Source organism: Pteronotus mesoamericanus, unplaced genomic scaffold (assembly GCF_021234165.1).
Source record: "Pteronotus mesoamericanus isolate MK-2021 breed Mesoamerican mustached bat unplaced genomic scaffold, CSHL_Meso_final contig_263, whole genome shotgun sequence".
Taxonomy (NCBI): Eukaryota; Metazoa; Chordata; class Mammalia; order Chiroptera; family Mormoopidae; genus Pteronotus; species Pteronotus mesoamericanus.
The window spans coordinates 10,027,859-10,051,894 of NW_026555112.1; the positions used below are offsets into that span (position 1 = coordinate 10,027,859).

At 47.1% G+C, this 24,036-nt stretch overlaps 1 protein-coding gene across 6 annotated transcripts in view; it reads left to right on the plus strand.

Moving 5' to 3' along the window:
• ANKS1B (ankyrin repeat and sterile alpha motif domain containing 1B) overlaps positions 1-24,036 on the plus strand; it is an 811,229-nt gene that overhangs the window by 780,324 nt on the left and 6,869 nt on the right. For all 6 annotated transcript variants that reach the window (XM_054574655.1, XM_054574656.1, XM_054574657.1 and 3 more), the window contains 3 exons: positions 271-282; positions 1,177-1,263; positions 8,519-8,656. In XM_054574655.1, the coding sequence (XP_054430630.1) occupies positions 271-282; positions 1,177-1,263; positions 8,519-8,656 (237 nt within the window). The remainder of the gene's footprint in view (positions 1-270; positions 283-1,176; positions 1,264-8,518; positions 8,657-24,036) is intronic.

Sequence of the window (24,036 nt, forward strand, 5' to 3'; positions counted from 1 at the left end):
GACTCTTGCATGTCAGTCATGAGACCATGCAAAGCCGCAAACAGAAGGATGGGAAAACAGGAAAGGAAGAGGGGAGACGGGGCTGTAGAAGCCGGCAGCCTCTCTTGGACAACAGTTTCTCTGCATCTACATAGAGCTGTACAGCCCAGTCTGTTTCCTCTTTAATGAATGTGTGCTGTCGGTGAATTATTGAAATGGTTTCCACTTACCTTTTTATCGATTTTTCTCTCTTGTTATGTTCCCACCTGTCTTGCCTGGAACACCCATCAGGCTAACTGTCAGGTAGGTTCTCCTGGATGTTTAATGTGATTATTAAGGGAGTGTCCATGGCGGGGAGGGAAGTGAACTGGCTGCAGGTGACCTGGGATGCGTGGTAAAACCCCACAGAAGAGGCGCACACTGAATTACGGAGAAGCTTTTTGCAGATGCGTAGAGCTGGAGAAGCCGCAGACCCTAAGCACACTGAGGTGGTGGGAGCACCTGTTAGAAGGGCTTAGCCTAAGGGGACAGAACAGTGCTAAATGCTAAAGTGAGTTACCTGGACTGGCTGGTTTTGCTGGGGCTCAAAACGCAGAGGGCGCCCCCACAGCTCAGTTGTCACAGGCGGTAATACATCCCGTGCGGTCACGGTGGTTCTGCTATAAATATACTATCGGCTCTCGTGGATTTGGCCAGGTTCAAGAAAAATTCACAGTGATGTAGTTCAAATCCCTTTTTTAAGTATGTACGTAGACATGCCTTGCCCCTTGATGGAAGAGAGCGACTAGGAAGAAAAGAGTGGTAGCATACGTTTTGTTAATGCTAAACTCACCCATGGAGTTCAGTCTGACACGGTTTAACTCGAGTCAAAAGGGTCATCACTTGAAATTGCAGTAGGAAACAGAGCTGCTTGCTTCTCCCTTTGGAGTGAGGGGAAAGGAGTATTCCTTCACCCACATGAAGCAGCAGAACAAGCTCTTTTTAGATCCTGAAGTGCAAGACAGACTCTTGTAAGCCCAAACCATAGCTGAGCCCAGGGGAAGGGAGGCATTCATTTAAATTAGACTGTTTGGTGCATGTTTGGGGTCTGTGTGTTGGGGGGGTTGAGCTCATTTTTATCTTTCAAGAGAAAAAAATATGTACTTCAGTTGCCATGCAACACAAACTGCTCTGACAGCTTTCTAATTTTAATTTCAGAAGTCTACAGAGCAAATGAAGAAGGTCCCGACTATTATTCTTTCCGTCTCATATAAAGGAGTCAAATTTATCGATGCAACAAATAAGGTGGGTACCGCACCGCTCTGTGGCTCAGCCCCCGAGTACAGGCTCTAACAGCCTTTGCTTCCCATCATGCGCAACATGCCCCATCACAATAGCTCCGCACGCCCCGAACCTCCTGCCCCCTAAACACAACTGTAGCCACAGCACTCAGTGCACAGAGAACGGCACATTTCTTGGGGGGCGGGGGGGGGGGCTTGATCTGGATTCCTGTACATACTCTGCCTTCACTTTTCCATGGTGTCTTCTCGAATAGGCTGTGGCTGCTTACTATCTGGCATGTCCCTTTGGACCTAAAGAATATTAGAACAGAAAAAAAAAATTCTGTGTAGAATGAAAACGCAGCGATGTCATCATCCTTCCATCTGAGGAAATGTCACCAGGTGGAGGGCTGTAACAGTTGTCTTCCCATTTCCCCAGAGACGTATATGTCCTTTCTTTTGAGACACGCAGTGAATACCTCACACAAGGAACTCATTCTCCGACTTCAATATTTTATAATTGCGTTTAATTCTCAGCTCCTGAGGTGGCAAACAAAATCTCAACTGTATTGTTTGCTTAAGAGACACAATCAGAAAAGAAGCCCAGGCCATGCTGGGATTCTGCTGGAACATTGTACTCACAGTGGGCAGACTCTGGGGACTCTAAGGTCAAGGGTGGACAGCTGGGTTGCATTTTATATAAAAGGTGCTGCAGAGTTCCTTTCTTGGCAAAGATGCCAGGGTGCCAGAAAGCTGGGGTGTGAACACCCTCCCTCGGTAAACGCACAGTGACGGGCACGTCCTGACAAAATGCCCCAGTGGCCATAAGTTTTATTGCTACGCCTTCCAACCGGTATAGTGTACGAGGAAGGGAAATGAGGTGATCCCCGCTGGTGAATACCATTTGTTGTCTGGACTCCCCGCCCACACCTGCCTGGGACCCACTGCATTTGGGAGAAAGGGAGCAGACATGAAACAGGTGAACCTGAACAATGGGAACTTAGAACCAGAACAGCTAGACTCAGCTATGGGAGGAGGGAGGAGGGGGCGGGGAAGTCCTTCGGGCAGTGATGCTTGGGTGTCTGTAATAAACCTGAGCATCTGAATCAACCAATTTGAAGTTGTCTTGATTTTTTTTTTTTTTTTTGTAATGAAGGAGATTGCCCCATTAGCAGTCAGATATGCCCAAGCTCCCAAAATATGTTTAGGAAAACGACCTCCCAGTTTTAGAAACAGTTCGGAAAACCAAGCAGAAAGCTTACAGCCCAGCAAGGCTGACAATACCCAAAGCTCATGGCAGAATGTTGACTTTAACTCTGCAATATGTTGGTGCCAGTTATGCTTGTCAGGCTACAATTTTGGAGAACTTCGTCAGAAAAACCCCAGCTGATTTGCTTTTTATTTCTTGGAAGCATTTTTACTGGTGCAGAAACTCACATTATCCTTAAATTGTAGTCATTTGGTTTAAAAAGTTCCAAAACGCTGTGGAACGCTCATTGAAGACACCATTGCTATTACTGTATCTAAATTTCAAGAAAGGCTTCGACACGTGCTTTTTTTCCCCCTGATCCGGAGCAACTGTCTTCACCCCATTTGCATTTGAAAACCATGCCGAAGGTTATATTTTTCAGTGTGTGAGTTTGACACACTCTTAGATGAGCAAGCTTGCTTGGCAGGCTTGGATTCTGACAGTTTCTAAACAAGCAGTATTCACCCTGTGAAGTTCCCAGAGTCTTAAAGCTGCCATTCCAGGAAGCTGGTGGTATTACTGGATGCATCTGTATTAGCATCTGCTCTAACCCACTCTCCATGATCAGAGGAACGCGAGAGAGCTTTGTCAGCTCTGTTGATTTTCCTTATGGACACATCAAGGGTTTTAGAACCAGATCTTTTAACCTTGAGGAGATACTCCTGCTTCGGTCGCTGTTAACTGATAGATCTCTACTCACAGATGACTGCTTTTTGGAAGTAGAAGCACCAGAAGATACGCAAAAGTCTATTTTGTGTGAATAAAGATGCCAAATAAAGAAGGCTGGCACATCTTTAAGTCCTGAGGGTGGCCATCCGCATAATTTCAAATGTGGAGCAAAGGCAAAGTGCGTATGATGGTGGCGAGTGGAGCCAACCTCTTCATGACTGTATGACAACGTGCGCCCGCATTTTGCAGTGATGTGGAGACGTTGACCTCAGCTGGCTCTCCAGGGTCCCCATCCCAGTGTCCAGCCATGTAGCTCATCGGCCCCAATCTCACAGCGGACAGTGAGAGAGCAGTGACTCAGGGAAGCAGGCTAGTACTTGCTGTGTGAGAAGCAAAGCAGAGAGGTTGTATTTAAAAGGGTAGAAAGAAGAAATGGTGCGAAGCCACCCTGGTGGAGTTTGACTGTGGGAGGCTGAGAAACACTGCCACCAATCAGGCTGCAGAAGTCATGGAGGCCCATGATTGAGGGGTCGCGACCCCTCAGGTTGTGGCGTGGAAGGAACTGTGCTCGTGCACCTGGATTGTGGCCGCGTCTGCAGTGGCATCTTTGTCACTCTCTTCTGTAGCAAAGGCTGACCTCTAATGCCCATGACAGGAAAGGAGCAGGTGGATAAACCCCAGAGTCCTGCTCCTGGCCTGTGCCAGAGATTTCTCTCCTAGGCGGTGTTGTCTTGGCGGCCACTTTGATTTGAACTGAAGGACGTGGGACATGTAGACCTATTTGAAGACTGTGCCACCTTAGTTACTAATGGTCATTAGACTTGTAGTAAGGCTCAGCTGATGTCATGGCTTAACATTCATGTTTGATGTTCTCATTGTACTTTCTTCATAAACAGCCTTCTCCCAACCACCAGCTCCCTTTCACCCTGCTCTGGTACCATAGAGAGGGCTGTTCGGCCTGCCCTGGGCAGGTGGAGTGACCCGAGGCCCCAGACCCTTTGCTAAGCTGATCTTGGAGAAGGACTAAAACTTGACTTTCCCATCCCCTAACCTGACGCTGGTCTGTCACTCCGCAGCTGCCTTCCACCAACTAGTTTGAAGTGTAAGGGATAATTGTATCAATTTCCCTTCCATTCCTCTTAGCCCCCATTAGACTATGTGAAAGATGAACCCTCCCACAAAGCATTGCTTTCCTGTTACTCTAATACATAAGTGGCGTTGGCCAAGTTCAAGGGGAAGGGTCAGGGGCCTAGTTGTAAACTCAGATTTCTTGCCCAGTAACTTAGGAAATGCATCACTAGTCCTGATTCAAGAAGGAAGAGGTGGAAAATGATCCTGAATTAAAAATGGAACTTGGAATCAATTTAGTACTAAAATGTGGTAGAGAGCCCAGCAGCTTTCTGTAGATCCGCACACGGCTCACAGGCAGCTCTAGCATGACATTCAGCCCAGAGGACCAGGATCATTTAGTTGCAGACCCATCTTCAGCTCAGGGAGGGTCCTCCGGAGGTGATGCATCCCCACAGCCAGCGCGTGGATGCAGGTGGGCTGCATTTGGCCTCCCTGCTTGACCCCTTCCTCAGTCTGCCCCGCCCCCCACAGCTAATTTAGGAACGATGCAGTGCCAAGGGTTGGTTTTGTTTGCTTGCTTATTTCGAATGACAGTTTCACACAGGGCTGGCTTATGCTATTTTTCAGACACAAAACAATTTGGAACATTTGCCCAAACTAGTGGCTGTTGTTTTTTGGAGTCAAGTAAAGAGCCCAGTAAGCATGCATGCTGTTCGGGGCCAGAGCCACTGCCTCTCCTTGGGGGCCCTGCCTGTTGGTGCACAGAGCGAGGAAAGCCGGGGAGAGGCCAGTTTCTCGGCGCCATCTTTTCAGTACCACACATTCCTCCTCAGAACCAAAACTTCTGCTCTACACCTGCCAGCCAGGCATCTCTTTAGCTGTTTCTCAACATGATGAAAGGCAACAGATGGAAAAACAACCTCTTCTTGTTAAAGGATGCTGCCCAACCCTCTATGCCAGAGAAGGGGCAAGGTGAGCCCCTCCCCAGCCCTTCTCTTGAGTTTTAAAAACTCTAGATTCCTTAGAACTTGCTTAGATACGGAGGCTGAGCAATGTAAGAGGAGTTTGTTTTACACTGAGGTGTGTCCCCTGTCCCCCATGATGATGTCAGAGTGATGGCAGTGTTTCAAGAGTGACTCCTAAGTCCTCACCACATTCTAGGACCGCAGATACATTGAGCTAAGCTCAAAAATACCTCCCTACACAGACCACCAATATACAGTCATTTAACAACTTTTTTTTCGATTACAGTTTATGGTCAATATTATTTTGTATTAGTTCAGGTGTACAGCTTAGTGATTAGACAATCATAGACTTTATAAAGTGTCCCCCCTCCAATATTTCCAGTACCCACCCATCACCATACATAGTTATTACAATATTTTTTAACAGATTTTATTTATTTATTTTTAGACAGAAGGGGAGGGAGAAAGGAGAGAAACCTCGGTGTGTGGTTGCCTCTCAAGCGCCCCCTACTGGGGATCTGGCCTGCAACCCAGGCATGCGCCCTGACTGGGAATCAGACTGGTGACCCGTTAGTTCTCAGGCCAGCACTCAATCCACTGAGCCCACCAGCCAGGGCAGTTATTACAGTATTATTAACTGTATATTCCCTATGCTGTACTTTACATCCCCGTGAGTATTTTGTAACTACCGATCTGTACCTCTCAATCCCTTCACCTTTTCCACCCAGTCCCGCAAGCCCTCCCCCACTCTGGCAACCATCGGTCTGTTCTCTGTGTCTATGAATCTTAACAGCACATTTTAAGTGCCAGTTAGGATAATAAAATATCAGCTATTCTTAATTGAGCATAGAATATTTTTATTAGCCTGCCTTCCCTCCAGTTTAAACCATGGGAAAAGAGAAATAAAAGTTTCAACAGTGGGAGACGAGGCTGATTTTGGAAATGGAGCAACACAGAGAAGGGGAGCCTGGAGGAGCAGTTCAAAGACAGCCCTGGGCCCCTCGTGAATAGAGAAGTGGGACGGGCCGGGGGGGTCGTCCAGAAAACCGGGGGGAGATCAAGAAGATGTGGGGAAAATGTCCAAGTCCCTTTGGGCTACTATACCAAATGACCACAGACTGGTCTGCTAAACAGTAAGCATGTATTTCTCCCAGTTCTGGAAGCTAGGAAGTCCAAGACCCAGTGACCAGCAGATTCAGTGTGTGAGGAGAACCCACTGCCCGGCTCATAGACAGCTGTCTCCCCGCTGTGTCCTCACATGGCAGAGGGGCGAGCTGGCTCAGCTTAGGGCACACCTCCCATTCACGAGGACCCCACTCTCATGACCCAGCCACCTCCAAACACCATCACACTGGGGCTTAAGATGTCGAGCCCTGAGCTGAAGAGTCCATAATGCGACCCTCCAAAGCCACACTTCACCTGCTTTACAGTTTCGCCCCGAGCCACGATGCTGTCACACAGCACTGAAAATTGTCAAGCATGACAGCTTATGATTTGGGAAGATTGACGGAATTCGGTGCAACAAAAACCACAGGGCACTGTTCACTGTCATACTTTCCCAAGAAGTTGATCCACGTTATGCTGAGAGAACTGAAGAACACAAAATGTCAATTTAGTTAACAGCTGGAGCTAATGTTCTGTTTCCGGTCATAGCGGCTCCTGGACAGGTGAGACCAAATCCACAGGGGCTTTGCGAGGTACTGACGACCCCCAGTGAAAATGATGGTGGAGGCTCTCAGCACCTCCTAACATCGTCTCTGGAAAGACTTTGTAGGTCTTATTATTTTTAAGTTCACTTTACGTCTCACTGGTGCCTAATTTAGAATGCTACTTGAAGAAATGCTCTCCGAATGCCAGAAAAGGATCATGACCTTCTGTTCAGAACTGTATCTTGCAATAGAAAGTTACTTGTTTTCAGGACTCCAGTTTCAATTTGAGTTATTTTTGACAGAGCGCTGCATGTAGTGCCACCGTACAGGGCCCCAGTGAAGAATGTCTTCATTTAATTTTCTTTTCTGTGTTAATTCTCTAATTACTTCCCAGCCATCAGCTCAGTGGAGTGAGGGCCATGAAGTCCTTGCCGGGGGTGCAGGCAGGGGAGGACACTTTGTACACGTTTATAGCTGTTGATGGCTGTGTCTCGAACACGATATTGCCAACAGATTTTTATTTAAGACTGTTCAGTTAACATAATTAGGGGAACTAACATATTGAGGGTTTTAGAGCTATGACAACTGCAAAAGCATGAACAAGTTATTATAAGATAAAAACGATCACACAATTATGTGAAATTGTTTGCTTTTTAAATACATCCGTGTATCAAAAAAAAAGTTTCTAGCAGGGGTTTGCAGCCGGTGATGCTCCTTGGTACTTTTGTGCTTCAGGATACAGCTCTTCTTAGAGGCAGGTTGGGATGAGGGGGCCTGGCAGAGAGATGGCATAAAAACATGCTACAGAGAAAAAACGAAATTATGTTAAACCAGTGTGAAATGCGTGGGGATGGGGGTATCGTGACTATGTGAAAGATCCTGAACTGTCCAGTCAGGCAACCCCAAGTTTTAGTCCCTGCGCTACCACATGCCTTATATGAGGCACGTCCACACTCTGTGGACCAGTTTCCCTGTCTGCCCATTGATGATAAGCTTAAACCTCTCTTAGCTGTACACAGCGGGTACTGTTAGTGAAGTGTTGTCATCCGGGGCTCCACGTCAAGCAAGGCATCCAGGGCCCGAGCAGTGCAGTGGGGTGTTGCCCTCATCCTGCCCCTGCACCTTAGCCTCCTTGGAGTCTTCAAAGTCAGCCCCTCGATGCTTCTACCTGCCTGCTGTCCGCTCTTGCACCTGCCTTTGCTCTGGGGGAGGTGGGGCCGGGAGCAAGACCACAGGAGGGAAGACAGCAGGGCCCACCTCCTTGGGGCAGAGTTCCTCCCAGCCTACCGGCTGTGGCAGGTGACTCTTTCCAGGCGGAGTCAGCAGGGGGCGGCCCTGCCCATCTCCAGGTGCGCAGGGGGAATGGAGACAGTAAAATGATGAGTAATTACTTTTTCTAAAGAAGTGTCTGCCAACCAGACTGCTTCTGTGCGCAGCACCTGGTAAGAACCGCTGCTCCAGGATGTGACTATTTCAGGTGGTTTTTAATTAAATGAAAACATTTGTTTCAGACCTGGCGTACATACCCACGGATAATATGTTGGCTCATTTTGAATGGTGCTGGTCTAGAACATTCTAAAAAGGGAGAACGCAGCTGCTTCTCAGGTCATTTGCCTTGGTTGTCAAATACGCTGGTTTGCAAAGGAAAACAACAGTCATTGCTGTCATTTCTTCCAGAACATAATTGCCGAGCATGAAATTCGTAATATCTCCTGTGCCGCCCAGGACCCAGAAGACCTCTCAACGTTTGCTTATATCACAAAAGATTTGAAGTCCAATCACCACTATTGTCACGTGTTTACTGCCTTCGATGTGGTGAGTAACTGCCCTCTTTGGACAATTTAAATATTTCCTCAGATGTACTTGAATTTTATTGAAAGCCCAATTTGCAATTAAGATACTTGGCATGTTTAACAACCATTGGACTGGCCAAAAAGTTCATTTGGTTTCTTCTGTAAGATGGCTCTAGCAGTGCGTAGTGATCTTTTAACTGCATTTGAAACAATTTCGTTAGATTGTATTGTGACAGCTGTTGTATCAGCATGCATTAAAAAAAAAAATACTTATCAAAACTGGCCCTGGCTGGTGGGACTCAGTGGACTGAGCACCGGCCTGCGAACCAGTGGTGACAACTCCTGCCTGGGTTGCGGGCCAGGACCCGAGTATGGCACACTCAAGAGGCAGCCACACATGGATGTTTCTTTCCCTCTCTTTCTCCCTCCTTTCCCCTCTCTAAAAATAAATAATAAAATATTTTTTTATAAAAACTTACCAAAATTGGTGAATTTTTGTGTAGCCATTTTAATATTGAAGATGGGAGAAAATGTACAACATTTTTGGCATATTCTGCTTTATTATTTCAAGAAAGGTAAAAACACAACTGAAACGCAAAAAAAAACAAAGATGTTGTGCAGTGTATGGAGAAGGCACTGTGATTGATTAAACGTGTCAAAAGTGATTTGCAAAGTTTCATGCTGCAGATTTCTCACTGGAAAATGCCCCACGATTGAGTAAACCAGTTGAAGTTCATAGCGATCAAATCAAGACATTAATTGAGAACAATCAATGTCATACCATGCAGGAGATAGCTGACCTACTCAGAATATCCAAATCAATAAAGTTATTGGTGAAAATGAAAAATGTGTCTTTTATTTTATGGAAAAAAATAAATGAACTTTTTGGCCAACCCAATATGAAAGTATACCTTGTATAAAGTATTTTGCAGACTCAGTGTTCCGAGCTTTTTCTATCGAACTCCACATCCCCCCATTATCTGAAATGTCAGTGCTCAACTACTAACTTCACTTTTCGGATTTGATGAATCCTTTTTTTCTTTGCTATCTGTCTTCCAGCCCCCTTGTTCCTTCACCACGTCTCTTGGTTTCTCTGGTTGCCATTTTTAAATAGTAGGACATAATAGTCTGGGTTTGTTTGGAAGAAAAATGAATTCCAGTGCCTCATACATTATTTTTGGTTTGCTCTATTGAATAGCAGTCAAATTAGACACCTACAAAAAATAATTGGGAACACCACCGTTTGGTCCATTTGCTTATTCAGAAGTTAGTCTTGTAATGATGTCCTTACAGAGTGATACTGCTTATAATTTCATTTGTCCTTAAGTCTAAAAACTAACCCATATATTACAAACTTGGAAATGAAAGCAATTCTAGAAAATAACAAGTGCTTCTTTAATGTACACACACCCCCAAAAGATGGTACAAATTGATTGAGGATAGCGTTAGTATAGTACATCTGGGGCATTCTACATTTGAGCAGACAAAATAGATGTGGCTATAAGCAGGAAATCCTTTGTAATCAGGAGAACTCCAAAATGTCACTTTAATTTGATTGTCCTTCTCTGTTCAATGCGTTTAAAATAGACATAATTAAAGAATTGTGTAAATATTGCTGTATAATATATTCTTGGGGGTTCAATGTCATGGGTAAGACTGATTGGAACAATCTATCTGAGGTCTGACAAACATACGTGGGCCAAGGATGACTGTAATGCAAAACGCACACCATTCTAAGGTATGTTATGTTAGATGCATGTTCAGAACATTTGTACCATTCTGAATGTGGCTCACCCATTTCAGTTTTGAATACTGAAAACAGGAAAAAATGTTCATGTGCCTTCAAAAAATTCCCTTTATTTTTGGAGGCACGAGGAGAATAATACAAGCGTGACATGTGATAACAGTAAGTGCTGCAAAGCAAAGCCCCCAAAGGCCACTCTCAATATCTCCGGATGCCTTTCTCGGCACGGGATCAGCGGCGTTGATTCAAGTCATCTCAGTATGAGGTTTCTGGTGACTTAAGCATAATGAGCCATTCTTGTGAAATGCAATTGTTTCTTTAAACAGGGAAATTCTATTCTGCCCACGTGCACTTGGGCTTGTGTGAGACACCTTTCTCTGTGGCAGTGGGACGGGTGTCATGGAAAGAACGTGCAGGTCAGAGTGCACATCCCAGTGCAGCTGCCTGCCCCCTGATCTCCGATCGATTGCAGGACTCTCCTGCGTTGGTTTCCTTTGTGGATAAAACAGGTCCAAGGATTTATACCTTCCCGGTTTTCGCTGGGACTAAATGAAGGAACATATGTAGAGTGCCTCATAAAGAACAGGTGTTCAGCATTAGCTCCCTCCTCCCCTCCTGCTCTCTCTCCTCGCCTCCCGACAGGCCAGTTCACAGCCTGGCCCCTTTTCTGCTAAAAGACATAGGATAGATTCGCCAGAAGTGCATTTATAGTCCAGCGTTCTCCCACTGCCCTTGTAAAAGAACTGAAAAAATAGAAAGCAACACATAAATAAACTAGAAAGAAAATACTAGAAAGAAAACATTGGCTCTGTGGGCCTCACATTGGTGTATTGCCTCTATACCGTGTTTTCATTGAATGTCAGTGTTAATATTCTGATACTTTTCAGGCTGAATTCCAGCCTCTCCTTGAGTATTGCAGCATTTCTTTCTAAATTGGTTTTTACGGTAATACATCATTTGCCTTCGTAAGAGTATCCAAACATTATCCAAACACGACAGGACTGGGATGAAATATGGGGGAAAATAGTCAGGTGGTCAGTTTAAAGATCAAGGTGATATCCCAGATGCATTTGGAAATCGTGGGGAGAACTGCTTCACCTTCTGTGTTTTCATCCCGGTGTTTGATTTATTGTAGATATTCAGTAGTTTAGAATTCTGGTATCAGCTCCAAATGATTCTCATCTTAGAACACAGACCCACTGTTTTAATCCTCTCTAGGTGAACAGTTTGTCTAACCTCAAAAATAGTAACAAAGGCCGCCAGTTGTGACCTGGGCCTTTGAGCAATTTTGAGATGCAACAAGCTTTGCTGGTGAAAGAAGGAAGGAAAAAAAAAAAAAGCCTCTTTGAGCATGGATTTTGTTTCTCTATGTAGGGCAATTCAATATTCAGTCCAGTCTTGAAGCCTTAAAATTCTTTTGATACAAGTCAGTCCCCTGGGCTGCCCAAATGATGAAAGAAAGAAAAAGAGTTGGGGAGAGAGAAGGAGGGAGGAAGGGAAAGGCGGAGGGAGGGAGGGAATAAGGAAGGAGGGAAGGAAGGAAGGAGGGAAGGAAGGAAGGAAGGAAGGAAGGAAGGAAGGAAGGAAGGAAGGAAGGAAGGAAGGAAGGAAGGAAGGAAGGGCGAGAGGGAGGGAAGGAAGGAAAGAAAATACCTTAAGTATACATTTAATCTTTTAGCTGACTATAAGAATAAGCATATATTTTAAATTGCAAAGTTATTGCCCCTTTGACCTTGGAGCCATTTGATGGGTCATGAAATGTTTTTAAGAGTGCTCACTACCATTGAGAAAATTCAGTGACATCTAGGATGCTTCCAGGATAGGGAGAGTTAGATTCGAAACTCAGACCATTTTCCCACATAAAGCCTGTGACCTGGGAAGGGAGGCCCAAGCGCCCCTACGAGAGCTAGCACGTGAATTTAACGTCGCTCACTTACTGCCGGACACTGCTGAGTCTAATATGCTCAGACACGGGGGCGGGGGTGGGGGGGTGCCGTGAGCCGCTCCCTGAGTTCATTAGGCCACCATAGCCTTTTTGGGAGAGCACCCTGCAGGGGTGGTGTTCTGTGGGACACACTTCAGGAAATATCATGCTTTATGATCTCAAGGCCTGTCTCCATTTCTTAAAGTCTCGGCTGAATTCAGCTTGTGGTAATTTCAGTTTTAAATGACAGGTAGATGACAGTGAAAACACTAGAGCAAAAATGGAGTTACCGTTCCCGAGAAAAGAAGCCAGCACGTCCGTACCTGCCAGCACCAGGCCTACTCTGCTTTCTAGGCTCGCAGTCTTGTGGCAGCTGATTTCTATTCACACGTCTCACTTGCTAGGCCCAGAACATGCCTCTCAGAACAAAAGCCTTCCCAGACTCCACCTTCCCGGCAGTGAAAACTTGGGGGAGGAGAGAGCAGTAGGATTGGGTAGAAACGAAGGCTGGGTCACAAGACTAGAAATTGTGGGGTTAAAACTTCTGGGGAGAGTGGTGCTCTCTTCCTCTCCCATCTCAAATGAATGAAGGCCAGTCCTGCTGCTAGGATTACAAGGGGCAGGGTGAAGGGTAATGAGTACTTCAGTGGCCACCAGATCCCAAGGCTGCAATGACCCTCCTTTGAAGGCCACCATCTTAAGAGATGTATATACCGCATTTTGCCATGAGAATGCGCACCCATGTTTTTATGCGCAGTATACATGGGGTTATTACACCCATGGTGGGTACTCATCATACCCATGTATAAAGTGCATCCTTCTTTTTCCCTCAAAAATTTGGGCAATATGGTGCACATTATACATGGCAAAATACGGTAATAGCCAAGGTAACTTGGAAACTGTTGCCTTCAATGTATTATTTACTCATTTTGTCTGGATTTCTAAGTTGTAGGATTGAGGTGGGTAGATCAGAAAGATTTTGATGCATTCTCTGTGGGAGTACTGGATCTATTTTAAAAATCTGGGAAGGACCTCATTCAATAGTTTTAAAACAGGAAAGGTTTTTGGGTTTTTGTTGTTTTTTTTTTGAAATAGCATTAAAGCCATGACTGACGCTAGACCCTTGTTAATTCTCACTTCTCCTATAAAAGAATGTGTTTGCAGTTTTTGGTATTTTTAACCCTGCTCATTTTTGTCCTGCTTGCAACTCCCAGATTCTGTCATCTCCAGATGACAGTCTAGGCCACGCCCGTGGTTGGTGTGGCCTGGACTGGCTCAGGAACGTGTGTGTTGGAGTCACGGCGCTGGTGGGTGGTGTGCGTGGGAGATGAGCTCCCTCTTTCCTGGGCTTTCTTGGCTGAATGTGGGCCATGAGAGGAGCTCAGCTGGAGAAACAGAAATGGCAAAATGCAGGAACACATGGCCAGCAGACATCTGATAGTGCTCTACCATCGATACGGGACAGCCAGCCGAAGGAGAGAGGAGGAGCCCTGCGCCTGAGTGGGCTAGAGCCAGCCACACGGTCGTGGTCAGTGATGCCTCTGCCAGTTTCTGACTTCGGCTCTGCTACAAGTTTCTATCTTGTCTTCCTTCTCAGTTTAATGAAATTAAAATTGCTGAGCCCTTTATTTTTCCCCAATTTTACTGAGATATAATTGACATAGAACATAGTATTCATTTTAGGTGTACAGCATAATTTGATATATGTACAAGGTCTGTCTAGAAGGTATCCAGCCATGTAATATGAAAAATAGATGTTTATTGAAGAAGATACAAGATACAAGAAACACTGTACACAGGACAATGACGTGCCCCTTCAAAGTAGGCACCTTGAGACCTCACTCAGTCCTCCCAATTGCCATCAGCTGCCCCATCGTATTTTCCTGAATCTCATCGACGGTCTGAAATCTCTTTCCTTTCAAAGGTGATTTTAGTTTTGGGAAAAGGTAGAAGTCACAGGGCACCAAATCTGGGTAGGGGGGCTGAGTCACCTGGGTGAATGGATGTTTCACAAAAAAAATTCTGCATGAGACGTGATGCATGAGCAGGCACGTTTTCATGATAAAGCTGCCAAACACCAGTTGCCCACAGCTGCAGCCTCCTGAATCGCCTGGATCATTTCTGCAGAGGAATGGTCAAGCTTAACTCAGAATTGGATGCAGGTGCATTGCTCTGCTCAGTCATTTTGAATCTGATGGCCACACGGTACCCATGCTCACTCAAGGGCGTCTACAGCCCCCACTGACTAGTACAGTGAAGCCATCACTGTTCACACATGCACATTCCAGTCCACTCTCCTTCGCTGCCAGGTTACATTGATGTCATACAAACTGTTCTTGTTATATTAACAATGGCTGGATTTTTGTGGACAGACCTTGTATAGATTACAAAATGATCACCACAATAAGTTAACATCCATCACCTCACACAGTTGCAAATTTAATTCCATATGATGAGAACTTTAAGGTCTACTCTTAGAGCAACTTTCAGATATGTAACTCAGTATTGTTTACTATGGTCACACCGTGCTATACGTTATGTTCCCAGAACTTACTGTCCTATAACTGGAAATACGTACCTTTTGACCACCTTTACCCATTTGGCTCTTTCTTAAACTCTGAGATTATTTGCTTGGAGTAGTTTGAGGTTCCTGACAAAAGGTATTTACAGTTTATGTTGCAGAGGTTGTCCACAAAGTGGGGACTCAGAGATGCCAAAAAACCTCTGTTGTCGTTGATGTTAGCTGACCTCTGACAACTCAATTAATATTGTGTACATGGAGCTAAGTGGTCTCTTTCATTCTTTTTCTAATTTCCTCCACCTGGAAAGGGCCTTCAACCTGTTTGATTATGATACTATGAAAGTACATGGCAGTATAAGAAAATGTTAAAGTACATAGAATCCTGAAGATTGAACTGTAACACCAGCCCTGACTAGTCTCCCGCTTACAAAGTAGCAATGTACACATAAAGCAGAAGCCCTGCCTGGCCCTGTGCCTCCAGCTGAAACTCACCCACAAGGCTTGCAGCAGGAGGCGCACAAGACCCCGAAGGCAGCAAATGGCCCTGATGGATAAAACAGCGGCACCGAGCCCCATAGTCTTATACCACCACTACCCCCTCCAAAAAAAGAAGAGTACATTGGCACTGGTGGGTTGCACCTATCCATGTTTCTTCTCCTTTGGCATAAATCATTTTGAATAAACCAAGCCATAAAGCCAGCCATGGGTGGGTATTCAGAGAATCATCATCACTTTTTTTCTCTTCCCATTTTGGAGGAAAAGAGGCAGGGGGAGTAGATGTTATAAGTGCCTTAAATCGATCCCTTTTTCTGTGAAGTGAGAAGGTAGGCATTCTGAAATTTTTTAATAGGTTGTTTTGCAGCATTCATATATATATTCATTATAACACCCTCCCAAATAACTAAAAATCAAGTGCCATGTTTACGAGGGGGTTAGCCTTTAGAATCAGCCTGGTTTTTAGTCCCAGGTCAGCACTTCTGAGCATTATCGTTTGGGCGAGATTGCCTGTAATCCTCAGCCTCCTCGCCTGCCTGCGATCTAGAGAGAACAGTAGCACCCACCGCCCGCCGCTGTTGAGGGGGCTCCATGAGACAGCACGCGCCGTCTCCAGCACCTGGTGTTCAGCCTGCTCTACCTGCTGAGGGCAGGAGAGCAGTGGGGGGCGGCTGTTTTCCACCTTGTCAGACCCTGCGGGAGGGTTCGCACCCCCGTTTGGGGTTTGCACGGTTGGCGCGGCGGCTTCCACGCCTGGGGAAAGTCCAAGTCCGTATACAACACCTTCACTGAGTGCCTCCTCCGAGCCGGCCCAGGTGCCTGCTCTCCGGGGGCGCACGGCTCTGTGAGAGAAGTGGGGGCGTAACATGTGGTTGCAGTAGAATGTTTTCTGTGCTCTCCTGGAGTTGTGCCAGCACCCAGCAGTGCGGGAGGCGGGGTCTCCCAGAGGAGGGGCGCTGGGGCTGGGAGCTGAGCGTTTAGTTTGCGTGAACACGGGGTTAGTTTGGAGCCGTGACAACTTGTTAATTCACTTGGGAACAATGAGCTCAGGGCATTAGGCAAGCATCTGCAATAAAGCCAGAAAAAGTCATTTATATTTACTGTGTTTGCTAAGCCAAGGAAATGGACGTGTCCATTTGAGAAAGATTTTCAGCAACCAGGGTGACAATGAAAAGGGTTTGATTTTGATAAGGGCCCCGTTGGAAGGCATTCCACATTCGTGAAGGGCCAGCCGCCGCTTCCGCCAGGAGCCTTTATCTTTGAAGAGTGGGGAGAGGGTGACATCAAGCAAATCTCTGCTCTGCACACCCTTTCCCCAAATCCCCACCAACGACAGGATTAGGCTTGTGAGGTCACATTTCCCCTCTGCCCTCGAGAGCCAGTGGCTCCAGGATGGGGGTGACTGTGGAGCACAAGTGGGTGACCTCCATGGGGAACCTGGAATGTGATTTAAAAAAAAAAAACAGTCATGGTTTAGTGAGCAGGACCCCTCCTCCTTTCCCAGCGTTTCGTTGAGGTGATGGGCACTCCCGTACCCAGGGTGAGGCGTGAAGTTAAACCCTGGCAGGTACAGTGGGATGTCCTGCCCCCTTTAAAGATCCAGTTTTTGCAGAACATTTAATGACATGTGGAAACCATTCATGATGTAATGTCATGCGAAAAAGCCACATATGAAACTGCACATAAAGTCTGGTTCTGACTTTGTTTGTAAATTCATATATTTAACTCTTCAGATAGCATACAGAAGTATTTGTGTGTACGTACAAGTGTAAGAAGAAAATACACCACAGTGTCACAGTACCTATCCCAGCAGAATTTTATAGGCGATTTTTTTTTCTTCTTTATGTATTTTCAAAATCTTCTCCATGTACCCCTGTTATACTTGGGAGGAAATATTAATTTCATGATTCTTTTAGTTACCTGAAATTAGCCCTAAAGAAGCTATCTCAAGTGTGACCAGAAAAGAAAAAAGAAAAAAAGCAGCAGCAGCTACATACATGTTGGCCAGTTGACATGTCTGCTCTGGACCAGACAGGCATCTCAGCAGAATTCCTAATACTTACGTCTCAGTGCTGAAGGCCTGTGACTGGGCAGTATGTATTTCTATAGATATAATCAATCAAGATTCCTTTTTCGCTTGTACTGGAGAGAACTAACTATAGGTAGAGCTAAGGAGATGTCAATGGATTCTGTGAATATGCCCAGAATATTCTCAGTTATTTTTGCCTCAAGACATGGGTGAAGCAAGTTGTAGACGAAGCTTACCCTAGCTCTTGAAAAACAAGAAGTACAAGCAAAACACAGCCAAAAGAGAAATGTGGACTCTTTCAGGAGACCCCATAGAGGACCCAAATCGAAAACCCTTGTCCTTTGCCTTCAGGCCCCAGCAGCAGTGCCCGCATTTTTCCCCCAGGTCTGCCTGCGGGAGGACAGCTGCAGGAAGAGGTGACTCTGGCCACCTGGCCTCCCTTATCGTATACTCAGGGAGCAGGGCCTCTTACCTTAGGGACCTGCCAGGCAGCTTCCTTTTCTAAATTCCTCCAGCGAACATTTGTTAAGCACCTAAGCCCTAGAGATGCAAAGTCAGATGAAAGTAGAGCCCTCTGGGAGCTCAGTCAAGGGGGGAGTTGGACCTGCAAAGAAAATCCTCACGGAGACCATGTAGTCAGCAGAGTTATACGCAAGATGCCGTGGAGCCAGCTGAGGAGGGGCACCGTGCTGAGCACGGGGGTGGAGAACAGGGGTTCAGAGAAGGCTCCTGGAAGATATAATGCCTCAGGTAAGTCTTCAAGGATGAGTAGTAATTCACCAGGCAAAGGTGAGAGGTGGGACAAGGGTGTGCTGCCAAAAACAAAAGCCAGTTTATAACAGGCGAGATCCTTGGCCATTTGGAATAGTTTAGGGGAGGATTGTTGCAGTGAGAACGTTCCCTGAGGTGGAAGGCGGACACTCTGTCCTTGCATCTCTAAGTGCCGACTAGTGGATGGCTAAGCCCCGCAGCCTGGCCCTTGTGTGATGTGCTGCTATTTAACACGTGCCCACTGCACACACATCTCTAAACTGAATCCCCAGTTGGCTCGGTGAAAACAGACAACAGCTTCCAGTCAGAGAATCCTGGAGCCTCCAGGATGGAAAGGTCACCTGGACCAGACCCCCTTCTCAGGGCCATCTCCTCCGTGGCAGTGATGGGCGCCATAGGTAGGAAGCCAGGCATGGTCTCGATGCAGCAGCACGGGGGTAGCGAACCTCTGAGGTTCCTCTTGCTGCCGCTGGCCTCTCCGCCTCGCCCAGCGCTTCCCTGCACGGGTGCAGCTCTCACCTTGAATGTCTGTGTTTGCGCCCTCTTCAGGTGTGGGTAGGGGTGGCCTCTGCCGACCCTCCAGAGACCAAAGAATAACGAGGCCTGTCTTCCCAGGTCAATGGAATTAACACACATATTTGTTCTTTCAATTCCAGTCACTAAAGTGTGGTGGTAGGTTTTTTTCATCTCATGAAAAGTGCCAGCAGACAGGTCAGAACAGTCTGCCTGGAAGCAGCAGCCTCCCTGGATGCTGGCCCTCTTTCCCTGCCGTGTCCCCTCCCCTCTCAGCTCACGTCCTTCCTTGTCGCTCCCACCAGGTGACGGGGAGGCTGGTGTCTGACCTACCTTCTCAGCCATTTTGGTCCTCATGGGTTAAACAAAGCAAGCTCTCAAATAAATGTTTACGCAAATAAATGGGCACCATCTATGCTGTGCCTCCCGCCGTAAAGCACTTGGGCAGCCGGCACAGATAGGTGTGATGAACCCGAAAAGACAGGAACACATATCTTAATTAGGGAAAAATACAGACTAAAAGGAAGATCAACACCAAGGGAAAAATTTTAACACCGACATGCAGACTGCAGAGTTCTACACCCTCATTAAAGCTGAGCACAGATCTGGCTCTCAGCTTCCTGAAGGTCGAGGCCTGTCCACAGGGAAATGCAGTCACTACCCAAGCTTGCTATTTTGTTGCTGAGTGTGCCACATCCTCTCAAAAAAATGAAACTTCAATGAGACTGGAAGGATGTTTCATCCTGGGTCTCCATGAGGGGTTATCATGTGATAGTGTCTTGCGCAGCATTCATAGAGTGAATGTCTCAAACACAACATGGTTCTTTGGAGGGTCCTTCAGTGAAAGAGGGGTGCAGGACACCAGCAGACTTCTGAAAACAATGAGGCAGGATAGCCCGGGAGCCCAAAACACTGGCTCATCTGACGTCAGGTCTGGATTTGAATCCTGGCTCTGCCCCTTCCTAGCTGGGTGAACTTGGCCAAGTTAATCAGCCTCATGGATCGTGCGCTTCTCACGCGTAAGATAGGGATGAGAATACCTCCTCTGCTAAGGGGCTGTGAGGGTTAGATAATCACATCAGGCACGTAGCTGGATGTCGTGGGCAGTGCCATGTGGTCGTTGCCGCAACTACCACTTCGTCATCCCTGTGAGAGGAAACAGAATGGGTTCAGGTTCACAGGTGGTCTGGCTTGGTGCAGCGATCGAACCTGGCACAGCTACAAGGCTGGGCTGACTGCATGCCCGTAAGTTGCTGTCCACAGACAGCACTCCCCTTGTTGCTCATTACCTGGAGTAGAGGTACTGGGGCTCCAGGATGAAGGAAGAGTTGGATGTTCTAAAATTCAGCTGAGCAGATGTTAGACTGGACATCCCACGTGAAAACGGAAGTACCTAAACGAGATTCTTGGCCAAATGAACGGGCAGCCCGCTGGTGCATGGAGGTGAGCCATGCGGACACCTGCAAACAGGGCAGGGATTTTGCCTGGAAAGCAGTTCCCAGCCCTCTCTGCCAAAGAATGAGCAGGCACTAGGAACCCCATGGTGACAAAGAAAGAATGAATAAGATTCTTTTGAGCTAGAAGATTTTTCTCTTGCTTTTAACTATCAAAATGGAAAAGACTTATTTTTTAGATTGTGAAATCATTCATCTTCATGGGAAGAAAGCCCAAAACATACAAAGAAGTATAAAAAGAGAAAAATCATCCATGGCTCCAACACACAGTGATAACCACACGTACACTTTGATGTATCTGTGTTTTCTGTGCACACAGACAGAAACCGCCTATGTTTGTATATATACATATATTTTTACTTAGTCTTTTAACTAGTTTTTCCTTTTTTATTTTTCCTTGATTTCCTTTTCTTGTAACTAGTTTTTTTTTTCAATGACTCAGTTTTCATTTTAAATGGCTGCTTAGTGATCCACCACGAGTCTCCATGTAGAATACTTATTAATCAGTCCCATATTAATGAAAACTTTAAACACTATATCGGATATTCTTGCAAATGTGCCATTGAACCCTCGAGCCAAAAAGATTTTCAAACCAGGAGTTTCCAACACAGAAAAATCCTAGTGATGCACCAGTTAATATAAATTAATTACCTAGTGGTTGGAGCTTTTCCCAGGGGACAGCTTCCCACAAACTGTGCTGCAGTCTTTCTAACACCAAACCGATGAGTGTGCTGGGTCCAGCCTGTGACTAGGGTGTAGGAGGACAGTGAGAACATTGCTCTGCCTCTCCGGGCGCCTCCCAGCCCCTACCACTCAGTGGGCACCTCCTGGACACTGCCTGCGGGCCAGCACAGGCCAGGCGCCAGGGGTCAGCCCCCGCCCTGTGGAGGGAGCTCAGCCCGTGCCCGTGGCGCTGTTCAGCTCAGCGTTGGCTGCCGTTAAGGGGCCCGCACTAAATACGGCTGCCTACACAAGCCTCCAGTTGGCAGAACGAAAGTAAGGTTGCATCCCTGGATTACAATCAGGATCTCTCCTGAAAGTAGGATGGCGCCCCAGCCCATCCACCCTAAAGAGCCTGTGCTAGAGAGGGAGGGTGGCCTGCCTCCCTCTTGTCATCCTCACGTCACTGACAGGCTACCACGGGGTAAGAATTTCTGTGTTGACGGTTCATGTCAAGTCACAAAGGACACCCCTTGCTTGGAGGCTGCCTCTCCTATAGTCCTGGCATGAGACCAAGGCAGCCTCGGCCCCACTGAGATCCATGGATCACCCAGGAGCCTCTGTAGTTAATGTTTTTCAGTTCATCTGTTTGTTTTGGAACAGTTTGCAGAAATCTTCCATCTTAAGAATGGTTCTAAGGTGTAGTGGCCAAGACGTGGCCCATCAGGACACCTGGACTCCAGCCCCAGCTCCGCCAGGTGCTGACTTCATAAGCAAGTGAGCACCTCACAGGCAAAACAGGAATAACAATCGCCCGCGGCACAGAGTTGTTGTCAGGATTCAAGGAGAGGCCACATAGCGCACATGGTAAATAATAAATGTCGGCTGGTGCTGTCCTTGAGTTAACTGTTATTCTGAGTGAATCTCAAAACAACCCAGTAAGGAAGGTACTGCATGTGTTGTTATCCCTGTTTTACAATAAAATTGAGGCTCAGAGCCTGCTCTTCCCAGGAACCACCCCCAACACCTGCACCAAACACCCGCACGCCAAACACCACACCCCTGGGCCACCTTCTTTCACTGGTGCTCCATGGAAGGTAGATAATACTAAGGCCACTTGCCATAGTAAGTGTGATTGTAGAAATCCTGAGACGCATGGAGGAAAGGCCAAGGCAGGGATTTTCCAATGAGCAAGGAGGAGCCCGAGGGGCCAAGGTCAGAGACGGTTAAGTCTCAGCAGTTGAAAGGTGAGGTCAGTGGGTTTCAATTTATACCCGAGAGAGGTAGTAATTAGACATGAGAGCGTGATGGTGCCACCTAAAGAGGACGTTCCAGGCATGGGCTGGCCTGTGTGGAGGGGCACCTCAGTGCTTCTTGTGACCCGCAGCCAGGACAGGTCGAGGTCTCAGACACTCCCCCATGGGTGGGGCTAGAGCAGCAGCGGCTCCAGGGTCGGCCTCCTGTGACTGCCTCCCGTGACTGCCTCCCGTGCATCCCAGCCCAGAGACTGGCGGTTCCACGTCCTGCGGCCTGAGTGAGGGTCCAGCCAGGCTTCTTTAGGACCGCGTGGTGTTCCAGCAATCTGTGGTCACTTAACAAACCACCCTCACAACACTTGGTGGCATAGAACAACACCCATTTTATTAGGTTTACAGTCCTGTGAGCCAGGAATTTGGGCAGAACATGGCAGTCTGCTCTCCTCTGTCCCTCAATACCAGGGCCTTCGCTGGAGCGGGTCAGATGGCTGCAGGTGCTGGGACAGCTCGACCAGGGCCATCTCTCTGAGCCTTGGGTCCTCTCCATGTGGTGTTTACTGGAGCTCGAATGTCCAGGGTAACCCCTTCTCTCCATTTCAGGAGCCTGGTCCAGGCTGGCTGCAGTTTCTCCCCAGGGAGCGGCCCCCCGCAGCCAGGATGGCCATCCTGGCAGCGGGGTGATCTCAGTGTGGTCAGACAGTTGACCTAGGGCTGGCTGCCCTCAGAGCGAATGTTCCAAGAGGTCCAGGAGGGATCTGCAAGACCCTCTGCGATCTGATCTTAGAGGTCCCAGCCTGTCCTTTCTGCTACTTTCTCCTGTCGGGGAAGCCAGTCCAGATTCAGGAGGTGGAGGAGTAGTTTCACCTCCTCAACAGGGAACAGGGCAGCCGTCTTGGAGACAGGCTACCACACCAGGGGACAGCTCGGTGACTTTCCAGCTCTGTGATGTCAGGCAAGTTACTTAACCTCTCTGAGCCTCAATTTCCTTATCTGTAAAATGAGGATAATGATACTCTAGTGCAGATGGTTATGGTAAGACTTAAATGAGATAAATTTAGGCCCTGACCAGGTGGCTCAGTTGGAGTGTCATCCCTTACACCAAAAAGTTGTGGGTTCAATCCTCAGTCAGGGCATGTGCCTGCATTGTAGGTTCAATCCCCAAAGTGCAGACGGGAGGCAACTGATCAATGTTTCTCTCTCACATCAGTGTTTCTTTCTCTCTCTCTCTCTCTCTCTCTCCTTTGTCCTCTCTCTGATATCAATAAACATTCTCAGGTGAGGATTAAAACATAGAGAGAAATTTAGTGCTTTGTACAATGCCTAACAGCAATTGAGTCTTCCCTTCCTTCCTGCATAGTAGGTATACTGCCAATAGTAATAACTTAGTAGCGTTACTACTCCAGTTTGTCATGTATTCTGCAAGCATCTGCTAAGAGCCTGGAGTGTGCCAGGCACAGTCTCAGGCTCTGCCCTCCCCACAAGGGCAAGGATACCATGTTGAAAGCAGAGACTAATTGGGCTTTCAAGTTTTTTCAGTGGCGTCACTGGGCTGGTCTGTGCCATCCAGCATTGTTGGGGTCGGCAAGCCTGGCTCGAAGGAAGAAGCAAGGACTTGTCACCTGAGCCGCTCTGATATTTCAGTATTATCTTTGGCCTCGTCGCATTCGAATCTCCTGCTACGATAACAGCTTTCTCCCCATTTTAAAAAGTGGGGCTGTTCCTAAGGAGAAGCAGGAGAAATGATCCTTCTTCCCAGGTCACACTGTGTCCCAGGTCCCATCTGACCAGCGTGTGTCCCCTCAAGGCCCTGGTGTGTTGGTGGCACTGCACTCAGCATGCAGCCAGCGGCCCCTTGGCATCTCATGCCCGTGGTCCTCCCTGACATCCAGAACTGACTTCTCAAACATTGAGGTGACAGACTATAGGGAAGGTAGCATTGTCCACTTCTTCACTATACATAATCATAAAAGGATTCTGTGAAGCATTCTAAAACAAAACAGCAATCAAGACGTCAAGGAGAATGAAGGCCAAACCA